At 40.2% G+C, this 18,185-nt stretch overlaps 1 protein-coding gene across 1 annotated transcript in view; it reads right to left on the reverse strand.

The window, feature by feature from the left end:
- The window catches only part of tspan11 (tetraspanin 11), a 33,787-nt gene extending 19,862 nt beyond the window's left edge, over nt 1-13,925 (reverse strand). Inside the window, exons 1-3 of the mRNA XM_038996769.1 lie at nt 13,824-13,925; nt 11,029-11,130; nt 8,882-9,073 (exon numbers count right to left, since the gene is read on the reverse strand). Of these exons, the coding sequence (XP_038852697.1) occupies nt 8,882-9,073; nt 11,029-11,115 (279 nt within the window). The 5' untranslated portion in view covers nt 11,116-11,130; nt 13,824-13,925. The remainder of the gene's footprint in view (nt 1-8,881; nt 9,074-11,028; nt 11,131-13,823) is intronic.
- Between the last annotated feature and the right edge of the window lie 4,260 nt (nt 13,926-18,185).

Below are 18,185 nucleotides of genomic sequence, written 5' to 3' on the forward strand. Positions count from 1 at the left end.
CTAAACTAAAAGTAACAAACCCTGCAACACCTCTAAACTAATAGTAAAAAACCCTGCAGCACCTCTAAACTAATAGTAAAAAACCCTGCAACACCTCTAAACTAATAGTAAAAAACCCTGCAACACCTCTAAACTAATAGTAAAAACCCTGCAACACCTCTAAACTAATAGTAAAAAACCCTGCAACACCTCTAAACTAATAGTAAAAAACCCTGCAACACCTCTAAACTAATAGTAAAAAACCCTGCAACACCTCTAAACTAATAGTAAAAAACCCTGCAACACCTCTAAACTAAAAGTAACAAACCCTGCAACACCTCTAAACTAATAGTAAAAAACCCTGCAACACCTCTAAACTAATAGTAAAAAACCCTGCAACACCTCTAAACTAATAGTAAAAAACCCTGCAACACCTCTAAACTAATAGTAAAAACCCTGCAACACCTCTAAACTAATAGTAAAAAACCCTGCAACACCTCTAAACTAATAGTAAAAAACCCTGCAACACCTCTAAACTAATAGTAAAAAACCCTGCAACACCTCTAAACTAATAGTAAAAAACCCTGCAACATCTCTAAACTAATAGTAAAAAACCCTGCAACATCTCTAAACTAATAGTAAAAAACCCTGCAACACCTCTAAACTAATAGTAAAAAACCCTGCAACATCTCTAAACTAATAGTAAAAAACCCTGCAACATCTCTAAACTAATAGTAAAAAACCCTGCAACACCTCTAAACTAATAGTAAAAAACCCTGCAACACCTCTAAACTAATAGTAAAAAACCCTGCAACACCTCTAAACTAATAGTAAAAAACCCTGCAACACCTCTAAACTAATAGTAAAAAACCCTGCAACACCTCTAAACTAATAGTAAAAAACCCTGCAACATCTCTAAACTAATAGTAAAAAACCCTGCAACACCTCTAAACTAATAGTAAAAAACCCTGCAACACCTCTAAACTAATAGTAAAAAACCCTGCAACACCTCTAAACTAATAGTAAAAAACCCTGCAACATCTCTAAACTAATAGTAAAAAACCCTGCAACACCTCTAAACTAATAGTAAAAAACCCTGCAACACCTCTAAACTAATAGTAAAAAACCCTGCAACACCTCTAAACTAATAGTAAAAAACCCTGCAACATCTCTAAACTAAAAGTAAAAAACCCTGCAACATCTCTAAACTAATAGTAAAAAACCCTGCAACATCTCTAAACTAAAAGTAAAAAACCCTGCAACATCTCTAAACTAATAGTAAAAAACCCTGCAACACCTCTAAACTAATAGTAAAAAACCCTGCAACACCTCTAAACTAATAGTAAAAAACCCTGCAACACCTCTAAACTAAAAGTAACAAACCCTGCAACACCTCTAAACTAAAAGTAACAAACCCTGCAACACCTCTAAACTAATAGTAAAAAACCCTGCAACACCTCTAAACTAAAAGTAACAAACCCTGCAACACCTCTAAACTAAAAGTAACAAACCCTGCAACACCTCTAAACTAATAGTAAAAAACCCTGCAACAACTCTAAACTAAAAGTAAAAAACCCTGCAACACCTCTAAACTAATAGTAAAAAACCCTGCAACATCTCTAAACTAAAAGTAACAAACCCTGCAACACCTCTAAACTAAAAGTAACAAACCCTGCAACACCTCTAAACTAATAGTAAAAAACCCTGCAACACCTCTAAACTAATAGTAAAAAACCCTGCAACACCTCTAAACTAATAGTAAAAAACCCTGCAACACCTCCTAACTAATAGTAAAAAACCCTGCAACATCTCTAAACTAAAAGTAAAAAACCCTGCAACACCTCTAAACTAATAGTAAAAAACCCTGCAACACCTCTAAACTAAAAGTAAAAAACCCTGCAACACCTCTAAACTAATAGTAAAAAACCCTGCAACACCTCTAAACTAATAGTAAAAAACCCTGCAACACCTCTAAACTAATAGTAAAAAACCCTGCAACATCTCTAAACTAATAGTAAAAAACCCTGCAACACCTCTAAACTAATAGTAAAAAACCCTGCAACACCTCTAAACTAATAGTAAAAAACCCTGCAACACCTCTAAACTAATAGTAACAAACCCTGCAACACCTCTAAACTAAAAGTAACAAACCCTGCAACACCTCTAAACTAAAAGTAAAAAACCCTGCAACACCTCCTAACTAAAAGTAAAAAACCCTGCAACACCTCCTAACTAAAAGTAAAAAACCCTGCAACACCTCTAAACTAATAGTAAAAAACCCTGCAACATCTCTAAACTAATAGTAAAAAACCCTGCAACATCTCTAAACTAATAGTAAAAAACCCTGCAACACCTCTAAACTAATAGTAAAAAACCCTGCAACACCTCTAAACTAATAGTAAAAAACCCTGCAACACCTCTAAACTAATAGTAAAAAACCCTGCAACACCTCTAAACTAATAGTAAAAAACCCTGCAACACCTCTAAACTAATAGTAAAAAACCCTGCAACACCTCTAAACTAATAGTAAAAAACCCTGCAACATCTCTAAACTAATAGTAAAAAACCCTGCAACACCTCTAAACTAATAGTAAAAAACCCTGCAACACCTCTAAACTAATAGTAAAAAACCCTGCAACATCTCTAAACTAATAGTAAAAAACCCTGCAACATCTCTAAACTAATAGTAAAAAACCCTGCAACACCTCTAAACTAATAGTAAAAAACCCTGCAACACCTCTAAACTAATAGTAAAAAACCCTGCAACACCTCTAAACTAATAGTAAAAAACCCTGCAACACCTCTAAACTAATAGTAAAAAACCCTGCAACACCTCTAAACTAATAGTAAAAAACCCTGCAACACCTCTAAACTAATAGTAAAAAACCCTGCAACACCTCTAAACTAATAGTAAAAAACCCTGCAACACCTCTAAACTAATAGTAAAAAACCCTGCAACACCTCTAAACTAATAGTAAAAACCCTGCAACACCTCTAAACTAATAGTAAAAAACCCTGCAACACCTCTAAACTAATAGTAAAAAACCCTGCAACACCTCTAAACTAATAGTAAAAAACCCTGCAACACCTCTAAACTAATAGTAAAAAACCCTGCAACATCTCTAAACTAAAAGTAAAAAACCCTGCAACATCTCTAAACTAATAGTAAAAAACCCTGCAACACCTCTAAACTAATAGTAAAAAACCCTGCAACACCTCTAAACTAATAGTAAAAAACCCTGCAACATCTCTAAACTAATAGTAAAAAACCCTGCAACACCTCTAAACTAATAGTAAAAAACCCTGCAACACCTCTAAACTAATAGTAAAAAACCCTGCAACACCTCTAAACTAAAAGTAAAAAACCCTGCAACACCTCTAAACTAATAGTAAAAAACCCTCCAACACCTCTAAACTAATAGTAAAAAACCCTGAAACACCTCCTAACTAATAGTAAAAAACCCTGCAACACCTCTAAACTAATAGTAAAAAACCCTGCAACACCTCTAAACTAAAAGTAAAAAACCCTGCAACACCTCTAAACTAAAAGTAAAAAACCCTGCAACACCTCCAAACTAATAGTAAAAAACCCTGCAGCACCTCTAAACTAAAAGTAAAAAACCCTGCAACATCTCTAAACTAATAGTAAAAAACCCTGCAACACCTCTAAACTAATAGTAAAAAACCCTGCAACACCTCTAAACTAAAAGTAAAAAACCCTGCAACATCTCTAAACTAAAAGTAAAAAACCCTGCAACACCTCTAAACTAAAAGTAAAAAACCCTGCAACATCTCTAAACTAAAAGTAAAAAACCCTGCAACACCTCTAAACTAATAGTAAAAAACCCTGCAACACCTCTAAACTAATAGTAAAAAACCCTGCAACACCTCTAAACTAATAGTAAAAAACCCTGCAACACCTCTAAACTAATAGTAAAAAACCCTGCAACACCTCTAAACTAATAGTAAAAAACCCTGCAACACCTCTAAACTAATAGTAAAAAACCCTGCAACACCTCTAAACTAATAGTAAAAAACCCTGCAACACCTCTAAACTAATAGTAAAAAACCCTGCAACACCTCTAAACTAATAGTAAAAAACCCTGCAACACCTCTAAACTAATAGTAAAAAACCCTGCAACACCTCTAAACTAAAAGTAAAAAACCCTGCAACACCTCTAAACTAATAGTAAAAAACCCTGCAACACCTCTAACCTAATAGTAAAAAACCCTGCAACACCTCTAAACTAATAGTAAAAAACCCTGCAACACCTCTAAACTAAAAGTAAAAAACCCTGCAACACCTCTAAACTAATAGTAAAAAACCCTGCAACACCTCTAAACTAATAGTAAAAAACCCTGCAACACCTCTAAACTAAAAGTAAAAAACCCTGCAACACCTCTAAACTAATAGTAAAAAACCCTGCAACACCTCTAAACTAGTACTCAGTGAAAAAACATAACATCTCCAAACCAGTACATTCAGTACTTAGTTCAGTGGAGCAACAATAACACCAGAAAACAGCAATATTGACAGAATCATAAACTTTGATCCAGGGATTAGCTGCTGTATGATTATGTTGATATACAGGTGAAATCCAGGCTTCACGGGAGACAAAATACAGGTAAGACTTTCTTTGAGTCACTTCTGGATAATTAATAATAATACTTAAACTGGCTTTCAATAATGAGTTCTATATGATGCACTGGAGGCATACATACATTTATATTCACTCATATGGATCATCAGCCATTATGAATGAATCAAGTGTTATTATGCATTGTACCACCAATGTCCATCCAACACATTCCTAAAAGGAGCAATGCTTATAAAGTCTATGTTACGGGGTGATATAACTAAGGTGCTATAAATGAATCTACTGTGGATGTTTCATAGACATCGTTACCACAGAATGCAACATGAATAGAAAAACCCTTTGTTAAAATGAAACCATCATTAGCATGCTACTGGAGAAGAGAGGACATCACACAAGTCTCAGTGGCCTAATTAGCACCTTATTAGCCAATTAGTCTGGAAGATTGTGTATTTTATCAATGAGAAATGGGGGTGGCTGGGGGGTAGGCAGTTCCAACCAACCATTATCTGCTGTGTAAAATCTTCTTCTGTATCATTGTGACATAACACTGTTTGGATTTAACAGCAGAGTATGTAAATGGTGAGTATGTTTCGCCCACGCACACAACCACACACACACACACAACCACACACACACACACACACAACCACACGCACACACACAACCACACACACAACCACACGCCCACACACAACCACACACACACACACCACACACACACACGCACGCACACACACAAAGCAACAATGGACTAACAAGACTGGTGGTTGAGCTTTTTAGAGAGCTACACACACACACGCACATTCATGCACATTCACACACACACACACACAAACACACACAAACACTAAATACACACACAATTAATCATCCAAAAACGAAATGAAGCAACAAACACACACTCCCACACGTACACACACACACACCAGGGCTAATTAGGCACACCTGTCGTAGAGGCGGGACACAAAGCGTTTGGCGTGCAGCGTGGCGCTCAAGGCGCCACGCCGCTCACCGGGAGACAGATGTTCATTCCCAGCCTGGCGCTGATGTGACGTGTGGAGGTGAGGAAAAACAAAGCTATGCCAAAATCATTGTTTATCACACACACACACACACACACACACACACACACACACACACACACACACACACACACACACACACACACACACACACACACACACAGCTGCAGGGGAGCCTTCATTTAGGAGACCATAGTCTATAACAGAGTTAAAGCAGCCATTCCCTCTTAACCTTGCAGGCTACTGTCGTGTCTTTGGCATCATGAAATTGAAGACTGTTATTTTATCAAATCAATTCACTGTAATTATTATTACATGATTAAACTAATCATGTAAGTGTAATTAACTAGGAAGTCAGGGCACCAAGGAACATTTTCAGATTACAAAGTTATAATTTTTCCAATATAACTTTTCAGATATTTGAATATCTGAGCAATTAGTCTTCTAATTAATGAATCATTCTTTACCTCACGTTAGTCTCATTCCAAACATCGTAAATTGTTGGTTATCTGCACAAACCCAGTCTTCACTATAAATCATCCATACATCAATTGTCTTAATCATTTATTTACTAACTAAATAATCACAGAAATGCATAACAAACAAACAAAGTAGATATGGTTGCAAGGACATGATAGGGAATGTTCCCTAGTGGGCTAAACCGGTATGGCGGCTTGGTAGACAAAGGGACTGAGAAGGGCGCGAAAGACAAAAGACACTACACAGTTGATAATTATAATAATTGAAATGCTAATCCTTTGCACACGAACGCTCACTCATTCGGGAATAATTGCAATCAATATATATATTTACGCTCAGTGTGTCATCATGATCTCTGTTGGAATCGTCCGTCTTTCTGTTGCAAAGTTCATCTGAACTTCTCTTTGCGTCCCTGGAGTCGTCGTGGTTAGAATGGATACTTCAGAGTTACATTCAGAAATGTTCTTATAGATAGATGTTTCGGCGGTTGTCGGTCTTCGCATTCAATGGTACATAATTCCTAGCTGCAGACTAGTAATTAGTATCGAAGATTTGCTCTTATTCTGTCGGTACTGATAGTCTCAGAGTTTAACCATGTGGTATGGTTAAGAATTCAGCAACCATTACAACCTTAGCTTGTCCTGAGGTTTTTCTGGTCTCTACTCAAACCTTAGCTCCCTCAGCTGACCGAGGAAGGCATGGTCTAAAGAGGATTTCTCCAGGTGGGGGTTTTATTCGGAACTGTGGAAAAGCTGTCCCATGACGCCAGATCGATGTCTGTGCTCATGGGGGCGGGCCAATGACTTAGTGAAACTTTAAACAGAAATACAATTCTCTCACATTAAAGGTTAAAAATCACATTACACAATTTCACAAATAGTTTAATCTTTACTCATTCATTTTATACAATAACTAGATGCAAGCCTCAGAACGGAGGCTCCTGTATAAACAGAGTTATGGTAATGTGGCTGTATTGTCTGTCCTGAGGTCACAATCATAAAACAAAATGGACCGGTCGTAGCTGGATTCTCCACCGACCGTTTCCACATTCTCCAAAACATGGATATTGTTCAGTTCTCAAGTTCTGTGATGTAGAAGAAGTTCCTTTGTTCTACTGTGAAACTCTCTCTGACTATACTGCCTGGCCATGAGGAGAGTCTCCTCTAGGAATTTACGACCTGATATAACAGAACCTGGGTGTAAGAGGGAGAGAGGGGGAAGGCACTCGCTATACCCAAAGAGGGCCACGTCATGACACTACACACACACGTGCACCCGCATAGTCACACGCACAAGCACACACACATCATCAACAAACACATTGTGTGTGTGGTTATGCCAGAATATTGGTTATGGCAGATGGAGGAAGGTGGGAGGTGTATTATTACACACCACACTAAAGCTAATTCCTAACAGCCATTGTTGATTGGCAGTAACATTGCATTATATTGTATTCTACACAAACACACACACACACACACACACACACACGTAGACACATCTATCTTTCATACAACCCCACAGCCATAGTGATCTGATGAACACCAACTCTTCACTCAAGCCTCTCCTTTAAAACACACACTCACACTAACCCCACAACCAAAACACACCCTCCACCAGTGGTGGTAAAAATAATCAATTATCATACTTGAGTAAAAGTAAAGATATCTTAATAGAAAATGACTCAAGTAAAAGTGAAAGTCACCCAGTAAAATACTATTTGAGTAAAAGTCAAAAAGTATTTGGTTTTAAACATCCTTAAGTATCAAAAGTAAATGTAATTGATCAAATGTACTTAAGTATCAAAAGTAAAAGTATAAATAATTTCAAATTCCTTATATTAAGTAGTACTTTAAAGTATTTTTACTTAAGTACTTTATACCACTGCCCTCCACCACCCAAAGCCCCCTCTCCTCCCTCCATCAGTTTCATGTATGACTACTAATGCCTGGCCTCCAGCACTTTATTGACACTGCGTTCTCTCTCTCTGTTATCCTCCTCTTTGTTTTTCTATCTCTCTTTCCCCATCTCTTTGTCTTTGTTTGTCTCCCCTTTCCCTCTCTGACTCACTTGTTGATACGCCAACACACCAATCCTGCTGCAGTAGCAGAGTTAGTGGCTCACCTCCGGCCTGCTCCTCTCCTGCCTGGCCTGTATCTTTAAAACAATGAGGACAGTATTGTCAGCTCATTTGTCAGCTCCCAGCGTGTACACACACACACACACACAGATACACATGCGCACACACACACACACACGCATACGCACAAGAGAAAGACACAAGTGGAGATGTGAGAGCAGGGGTGCAGGGAAGGAGCATCAGGTACAGGGACGTTTCAAAGGAAACCGGTATCTGGGGTAAAGGAAAGTATACAATGTACCCAAAAGTGATGAGTGCAACCAAGGTGAGTTTGAATTGGAACAAGCTAAACGGATGTTCTAAATGAATATTCCCTTAAGGAGAACAGAGTGCAGATAGCTCCATTCTCCTTGTTTCATTGTGTGCTCTCATTTCACTAGTCACCTGTAGCTACAGTATATAACCAGCCCCTTTCTTATGCAAACACCAACACTGTCATTAAAGAGATATCTCACACAAACTACAGCATTAGTTAGTATCTTACCCTGAAAGTTATCTATGAGCCATACACTACTTTCAATATAATGTATCTAACTAATGTTGTAATGTGTGCAAACTATCCCTTTAATCAACATAAACATTCAGAAGACCCAGGGGCCTTCCAGACATCCAGAAAGCCTGGGGCCTAGAGTAGTCACCCTGCCCAGGGAGGGCTCCCTCACCGTGGACAGGCAGCTCCTCTGCTCCCTGATGACGGTGCAGCAGCCCAGGAAGCCCGTGACCATGACCAGGGCCCCGGCCAGGATGAGGATGTAGGCGGACACGGCGAAGGTGCTGGAGGCCAGCAGGCTCAGGTAGTCACTCTTGTCTATCAGGGTCCAGATGCCCACGCCCATCACCGCCGCTCCACCAACCTGAGGAGACAGACAGGTTGATGTCATGTGTTCCCATATGTTTGTTTTGGCTTTAAATGTTTCATGCCAATTTAATTGAATGAAATTGAATTGAGAAGGAGAGAGGGTAGGGGTGTGAGGAGGGGTGTGAGGGGGAGAGAGAATGAGAAGGAGGGGGGAGAGTGTTGGCGTATCCACAAGTGAGTCAGTGAGGGAAAGGGGAGACAAACAAAGACAAAGAGAGGGGGAAAGAGAGATAGAAAAACAAAGAGGATGACAGAGAGAGAGAACGCAGTGTCAATAAAGTGAGTCAGAGAGGATGGGGATATACACAAAAAATGTGAGAGAAAGAAAGAGAGAAAGAGAGAGAGAAGGGAAGAGAAAAAGAAAGAGAGAAAGAGAGAGAGGAAGAGAGCAGAGTGACAAAAAAGGAGAGAGAGCCAAACAGAGCCAGAGTGGAGTGATTTGTTTCCATAAACAATGGTGGCCACATCAGAGGGGTGACGTGGCGATGCCCTTAATCAGTTTTCCCCATCTCTGTCATCTATGTCACACCCGGACGTGCAGGAAATCCCAGGGAGAGTCGCTCCTATTCAGCCTCCCATCCCTTTCCTCCTCCTCTACACGCCAAGCCCCTACTCCCAAACAACAAACACTGCTGCTACAGATGTAGGATTTAAATTTGATCACCCTTTTGCAGAACAGGAAATGTCAAACTTGTAGCGTATTTTAGGTTTAAAAAGGCTTCTGACGTTTGTAATTTCCACTGGAAAATGTATCAACCCCTATAAAATGTCCATTAATTATTATTCACATAATAACTCACATTTCCTGTTGCTGCAGGATTATTGGGTTATTTTCCTGCTGTAGCAAACTGGCTCAAATTCAGATCTGACATCTATAGTGCTAAAACACCATGCCAGGGGAAAAAGTGACCATTTAAAGGAATGGGCAACTCTGGAGTATTAGTATGTAGTATCTTTGGGTGCAGGGTTACAATATAGAGTAACAGGCAGGCTGAGGCTGTGGCCATTGGGGAAAGTGGGAGGTATTACTGTTATGCAATGTGGGGTTTGAAGGGAAGTCGTTAGGTTAGTGTGAAATGTAAAGCGAGAGATATAAAAGAGAACCTGTTTGAATCTGATCCCTTACTCTGTAGACAGAGAACAACTGTTTTCAGGCCCAGCAGAACAAAGCTTTAATAGTTAACTGTATTATTAAACAGTAAACGTACAGCAGCTGCCAGGGACCAGGTTTGATCCACAGCTCCTCGGTCCAACACCGACAGGCCATAAATATTAGAGTACACTGGGCCAAGTCCATTTCTTAGCGCTCCTAAATGTAATCCCCCACTCCATTTCTCTGTCATGTTTTTTCTCTCCCTCTGTGTCTCTTTTTCCTCACTCTGTAACTCTTCCCCTCTCTTTCCTCACCATAACTCTCTCTCTGATTCTCTCTCTCTCTTGGCTAAGAAAGAGCAACACAAGAAGTCACACAAGAAGTCTAACTAGCTTCCTTTGATGTAAAACCTGTCAAATATCATTCCTCCCTATGCATGCCTTCGCGAACATTAACCCAATTCACTCTCTCCCTGAGTCCCCTCTTAAATAAATCAACTATGAACCTGTCACTGGAAGAAAAGTATTATTTCTGTGTACTAGAGGTTTAATACAGCCTGATCCCAGATCTGTTTTGTGCTGTAAAGCCAACTCACTTGGTCTTTCCCAACACAAAAAGATCTTACCGGGTTAGCTTACCGAGCTAGCTTACCAGGCCAGTTTACCAGGCCATTTTACCAGGCTAGATTACTACTCACCCAGAAGAGAAAGTTGAAGACAAACAGGAGGGCTTGCTAATTTGCTATAGCCTGATCCCAGATCTGTTTGTCATGTATAGCAAACTCCTATGACCAACTCCCATGGTTGTTGGCTAATGCAGCACAAACAGATCCAGGGTAGCTTGCTAGTGCTACTCACCCAGAAGAGGACGTTAAAGACGAAGAGGAGGTATTTGAGGCAGACGGTCATCCAGTCATCCTGGTCGTCTTTGTACATGGCCGACATCTCCCCTCCACAGCTCTGGACAGACAGTGTACAAAACTTAAACTGGCAGTTCTGAATCTGAAGTACTTGACTGTTCTCATAACAGTCAACAGGGTAGAAAACAGGGTAGAAAACCCCAACCAGCAGTTCTCACAGACTTTCTGTTCTCACAAGATTCTCCAAAGTTTGAAGAATATTCTAAAAACAGGGTACAAAAAATCTAACCAGGAGTTCTGAGTACTTGACAATTCACATAGTATTTCAAATGGCTGAAAAACGGTCTAACAACATAGAAAATGCAAACCGGTATTTCTAATGCAAATTAAAACATAAAATGTGGGGACATTTTGAGAACAATAACACATCACACAAGGCATGACATCAGTAGAAACAATAACCCAAATCCCAGATTCACCAGCAGTCAGTCAAACTGCTGTTGGTTACTTCCTATCTTCTGCACGATAACTAGCAACTGGAGCCTTGTAGCACACCAGACAAGGGACATTGATTATCCTCACACTCAGTGAACACCCTGTGAAGACGCGTTGGGTGTTATAACAGAAGCCAGGCCGCCAAAACAAAGGTATTTGTGGAGGCATGCACACACACACACACACACCCACACACACACATACACACACACCCACACACACACACACACACGCACACACACACCCACACACACACACACATACGCACATTCCAATTAAATAGAGGGAGAAAGATGCTGCCTAGCCTCTGAAGGCCTTTGATTGACACATCACCATGACAGTATCACTGGACAGCATCACTGGACAGCTTAATGTAATATGACATGACTGTCCACTTCTTCATTTCTCAGACCTGTCAATCATAGGACTGACCAACTAACAAGAGTCAACTATTCCTGTAAGACTGTCTTTATAGTATAGTTATGGCCTTTTAATCAACTAATTTCATTAAGGTTTATGTCCAAAGCATTGCATAGAATGGTTCTAGTCACTGCCACACACTGTGTAAGAGTCAGTACTTCTAGATGCTGCTGACCACACATATCCAATAACAGCAACAGGTAAATAAATAATTCACACAAGTGGACTTGACTAGAAATACATAAATCATTCATTAAGCACACACTTGCAGCACTTTAAATAAAAGGTGATGGTAGTGAGCACTTAAGCCTGCCACATTGATCTGCCAATCAACAGACAGCAACAAATGCCACTGCAAGGCTTTCAAGACTTCTCTCAGTTCTAGCTCAAGCTAATAACACTGTGTGTGTGTGTGTGTGTGTGTGTGTGTGTGTGTGTGTGTGTGTGTGTGTGTGTGTGTGTGTGTGTGTGTGTGTGTGTGTGTGTGTGTGTGTGTGTGTGTGTGTGTGTGTGTGTGTGTGTGTGTGTCCATCCTCCCATAAGAAAATATGGCAAGCTGCTAATTATAGATTAGCCACATTGATGCCTAGGAGAAGTTTAGCTCATGCCATTACAGCCCAACTATAAACATTGCAGTAACACATCTGCAAATATGGCTTTGTCTGTCAGCTGGAATAGAACTATACCCTAAACTGAAATGAAAAATGAAAAATGATTTCATTATTCTATTCTATTTTACACTGTTTGTTTTATATATTCCACTATTTTCTGTATTCATTCTATTCTACTCTTGGGGAAAATACAGTGAATCGAATCTATTACATTTATATTCTACTGTTTGTTTTCTATACTCATGCTCTACTCGGCTCTTGTCCTATTCTATCCTATTCTATTCTAGGGGAGTTCTTTGTGAAGTTGCTGGCTCAAACGTTATTCAGCACAATGGGTGTTTTGTGTGTACTGTTCCTTCAAACCAGTGGCTTTGGGCTATAGGGAGTTCCAGTACACAGGGAATTGGTTGAACTGTCTGAACATGCATTATCAAAGCGCACAAGCTGTGAAATGTGACTTGCAGGCTACCGGTATGTCGTTCACTGGTTGAAAACAAACGAGCTGAAAGTTTTGTCCTCGGACTAACAAATCAGTTACTGTGTAACTTTGATGGGACAGACAAGAAACAAAAACAGAACATTCTAGAATATGCTTTGGACAGAATGTTTCACAAGTAAGCTACCTATGCAACCAGCCAGGTCAGCCGGCCAGCGACAAGTAGCCTGTAATATTATATCCACGATAACATGGTACATGCAATCACATTTAGGCTACCCACCCTGTGTGAACATATGTGATGGAAGTATGTTTACGGGCACTTGCGGCAATCTATGTACGACCAGAAGGCAGGCAGGATCCGCGAAATCGATTTCCCCCCGCATAAAAATCCATGAAGAGATGAGTGCTTGATAAGCTTCATATCAGAGAAGGGATCGCCACCGTCAATATGAAAATCTAAATCCCATAGATCATCACGTTTGTCTATCTACGTAGCGTCCATTTCGCTCGCTGATCAGTGGAATAGGCTGGACGTTGGTTTGCAGACTCTCTTTTAACGTTCTGACTGTCTACATAACCGAATAAGGAAACCGGTGCCTACGCACTAAACAATATTTTCAAAACATAAAAAATATGATTTCATTATTCATTTCCCAAAACGTGTTGCTACATTTGGAGGCCATGGATACCGAGAAGGCTTCCCTAACAAAACACCGCACACTGGATGCACCTGCATTAAGCTGCGTGTAGCAGACAGAGTTCGCGAAATTGCTTATATTTTTAGCATGCATCTCAATTTAGGAAAGCAGCCTTAGTTACCTCACTCACCAAATGCACGGCTTGCTTCTAAGGATAAATGGACAAATAGCCGTCTCGTTATTGTAGCATAGGCTATGTGATTCAATCAAGCTTGTTGCTTCCCTAGCGTCCAGTCCGTGGAGAAGAATGAGGGGTCATTATGGGGTGAAAAGGAAATGAATGAAACTACCCGCCCCCATTGGATTGGATTGTATTGAAGCCGCAGTGCAACTGTGACAGTGCATTGGCCTATAGGCCTATACAATGTAACAGGCGGTTATTACATTGTTATTGTGTGTTTATTCACACAAGTGCAAGTCTAGTAAGTTTGTTACATGTTGTCTTGTTCTGAGTCTTGTTTGTTGATAATATCAATCCAATTAATCAAGTGCACCCTGTAGATGAGGTTTTTGGGGTTTAAAAAATACACATTCTGGGAACATATTGTTATTTACCCAAGCATAGTGTTGACTGATGCAAATCATTTCATTTGACACCTCATGCGGTTAGTGCATATTTTAGAGACTGGTTAGGGGTAATTTGAGGTTTAAAAAACACTTCACGTCATCCATTCTGATCAAGTGGTCAACAAGGAGGCGCGGGCGGTTCTATCAACAACAGCTCCCTCTTCATTATGCAAACTAGTCTGCCTGTTGATGAAGTGGCGGCTCTCCGAACCCCACAGGCTAAGGTTAATTTGGTATTTCAACAGAGAGCAGAACATCATTGATTTGACTGGTGTGGTCAATTATTTTAAGAATGCGAGTTTGGGTCACACAATGAACACAACGATGACGTGGGAAAACAAATGCGCTACTGGGAGGTAACAGCAGTGTGATTGGAAATAATGGGGTTTTCTGCAGGGGGAGTTCAGGTCGAAGCAAACCTCCCCAAGTCAATGAACATTCTTAGGCCTCAGCATGGCTACGGGGTTCTACATGACACGTACATGGCACATGGAAATATGTTGTGGTTTGGGAGAAAGTGCCACATAAGATTATAATTCAGGTGTGTATGTGAGGGAAATGGTTTGGGTGAGAGGCCTCCAGCTGAATAGCTAGGGTAATTGGGAAATAATTGCCCAAATGTCATAGTGTCAGATTTGTAAGCCTTTAATCTTTCCCAAATATGAATTGATTGAAAAACAATAGAGAGGGCCTATCATAATTGTTTATGACTACAAGCCTATTGATCCTAGACTGGTTCCACATCTGTCTGTGATGTCTTGTAAACAAGGGCATTGTCACGCTGGGGTTGGAATGACAGCACCAACAGATCTGGATTCTGGAACCAGGTTATATTTATCCTCTCTTGCTCAGCTCTACATTTATTTTTTTCAATGTTATGTTCACCCCAGTTTTTCACACACGTTGTCTTCAGATTGCTTCCTTTCTAACAAACAGGAAGACTGTTGTGTATTCCCCTCTAACCTCATCTCAGTAACCCAATCATCCCCACAGCCCATTGGGAATAGATGGAGTGCCACCCAGAAAGGATGTGTGGATGTTACCTGCTACAGCAACATCAGTCTCCCCAAACTCCATTACAGAAGGGGATATTATTATGGCTCATTCATCCTCCTCCTCTCCCCTGTAACTATTCCCCAGGTCGTTGCTGTAAATGAGAATGTGTTCTCAGTCAACTTACCTGGTAAAATAACGGATCAATAAAAAATACAAATAAATCTATCATGGCTTCTGTGTTTCACTGAGCTAATGGGCAGAATTCACAAACACAGCAGCTGTTAATGAGAGGGAGATTATCACAGCTCTGAATTTGAAGCAACTTTTAATCACACTCTGGAGATTGAAAATAAACTCGGAGGCAACTCAAATGAGAGAGAAATAAACAGCGTCAGTATACTTCCTTCTCTCAGAACTCAACTCATTTATATTCCTCGCCAGCACCTGCCTGTTGCTTCCCATTCCACCGTCATTAGTTTATCGCCCATCGTTTGTAGCCCGCTAAGCTCTTTAATGCCTTGTCTCGCAGGAGGGCCTAAGCTTGGGCCATGGTCGAGCAGACAAAGTCAAAGACAGGACTGGCAGAGGAGACAACAAACACATCTATCTGTCTGTGTGAAAGGGGGTGGGGGGTTGTGTGTGTATATAGAGTGTGTCTTTATGTGTATGTGTGTGTGTGTGTGTGTGTCTCAGTCAGCTTCACTGTAATGACAGTGGCGTCTGTGTGATCATTGCTAACAGTGCGTCCCTCTCACTGTGACAAAAGGACACAAAATGCAATTTAGGAGCATTCACACTGTTTTTCGCCTTCTCGGTATTCATTATGTGACCAGTGGCAACCCACCTGTTTACCTAAATATATATATAGTTTACATACACCTTCAAATGTACAGTATATATATACAGTTGAAGTCGGAAGTTTACATACACTTAGGTTGAAGTCATTAAAACTCATTTTTCAACCACTCCACAAATTTCTTGTTAACAAACTAGTTTTGGCAAGTCAGTTAGGACATCTACTTTGAGCATGACACAAGTAATTTTTCCAGCAATTGTTTACAGACAGATTATATCACTTATAATTCACTGTATCACTATTCCAGTGGGTAAGAAGTTTACATACAGTCAACTAAGTGTGCCTTTAAACAGCTTGGAAAATTCCAGAAAATGATGTCATGACTTTAGAAGCTTCTGATAGGCTAATTAACATAATTTGAGTCAATTGGAGATGTACCTGTGGATGTATTTTAAGGCCTACCTTCAAACTCAGTGCCTCTTTGCTTGACATCATTGGAAAATCAAAAGAAATCAGCCAAGACCTCAGAAAAAAAATTGTAGACCTCCACAATTCTGGTTCATCCTTGGGAGTAATTTTTACTAGGATTAAATGTCAGGAATTGTGAAAAACTGAGTTTAAATGTATTTGGCTAAGGTGTATGTAAACTTCCGACTTCAACTGTATATTGACTACCTCCGTCCTATCTCGCTCATTAATGTCTTAATCGAAATTATGGATTGCCTCTTATCAGCTCGTCGTTCCCTTATAGTTTGTACATCTCAATTGTCAGTAGAAACACCCTTTGTTTAAGCAAGTCAGCCATGTCAGCTAGTTTTATTTAAAGGCAGTAAATGAGGCTGAATGAACTGTTTGGCTGCCAGACAAGGCTCCGCTGATAGCCAGGGTAGCGATGGTAAGGATTCACTTCATGGTGCTGAAAGAAAGCTCTGCTGTTACGACAGCTTTATGTAGACCCTAACAGTTTGTGGCACTTTTTGTCACCGTTATAGTGCAATTAATGTATGGTTTAGTGTTGTGTAGTGACCTTGCTGGCATGCATCTAAAAAAAAATAGTTTGAGTTTGCCCCACCAAGATTTACATGCTAAACTCGCCACTGTGACCCAATCTCCTTTTCACTTCCATCATTATTTAATTGACCACGCCAGTCAAATCAATGATGTTCTGCTCTCTTTTTAAATACCAAATTAACCTTTGTCTGTGGGGGTCGGAGAGACCGCCACTTCATCAACAGGCAGACTACTTTGCATAATGAAGAGGGAGCTGTTGTTGATAGAACTGCCTCCTTATTGAACACATTTTTTCAAAACCTTAAATAACCCCAAATCAGTCTCTAAAATATTAATTTCACGCATGAGGTGTCAAATGAAATGATTTGCATCAGTCAACACTTTGCTTAGGTAAATAACATTATTTCACCAGAATATGTATTTTTTTAACTCCCAAAGCCTAATCTACAGGGTGCACTTGATTAATTAAATTGATATAGTCAACAAACAAGACTCAAAACAAGACACTGTGATTAAAGGACACAACACGTGAGGGAATGCACTTTACGCGCATTCACACTGCACCTTAGCCCAGGGCTAAGAGCCTCCTTAGCTAAGAGCCTCCTTATGTCACGAATCCCGCTTCCTGAGTCTGGGTTTGCCTGTGTGTCTGTCCTGGAGTGTGTTTCAGGTGTCCTGGAACGCACCCTGTCTGGTTGCCGGGCGAATTAGCTTGTTGGGAGATTGATGTTCACCCGCACCTGTGTCCCATCAGTAATCTGCACACCTGTCCTGATCATCATCTCTCCCCTTCAAAAAGCTCTGACCTGACTTCCATTCCCTGCCGGATCGTTAGCCATGAACAGTATGTTGTGCCATAGTATCAGACTCCAGTTGGATAGTATTTGTTTTGTTATTTTTGTTTACGTATTGCTTGCCTTGAACTTACCTCCGTTTGTTTTGCCTTCAGTTACTCACCCGGATCATTCACCCCATTCACGCCTGGTCGACGGAGGATTCCGCTACTCCATTGGATTCACCTATTTACTCCCATCAATTCACCACCGCTGCCCGCTACGCCACCTGGATATATCTACCCATTCACATTTACTTGTAAATAAATACTCACCTTCTTCCTACGCT

Source organism: Salvelinus namaycush, chromosome 6 (genome assembly GCF_016432855.1).
Source record: "Salvelinus namaycush isolate Seneca chromosome 6, SaNama_1.0, whole genome shotgun sequence".
Classification (NCBI taxonomy): domain Eukaryota; kingdom Metazoa; phylum Chordata; class Actinopteri; order Salmoniformes; family Salmonidae; genus Salvelinus; species Salvelinus namaycush.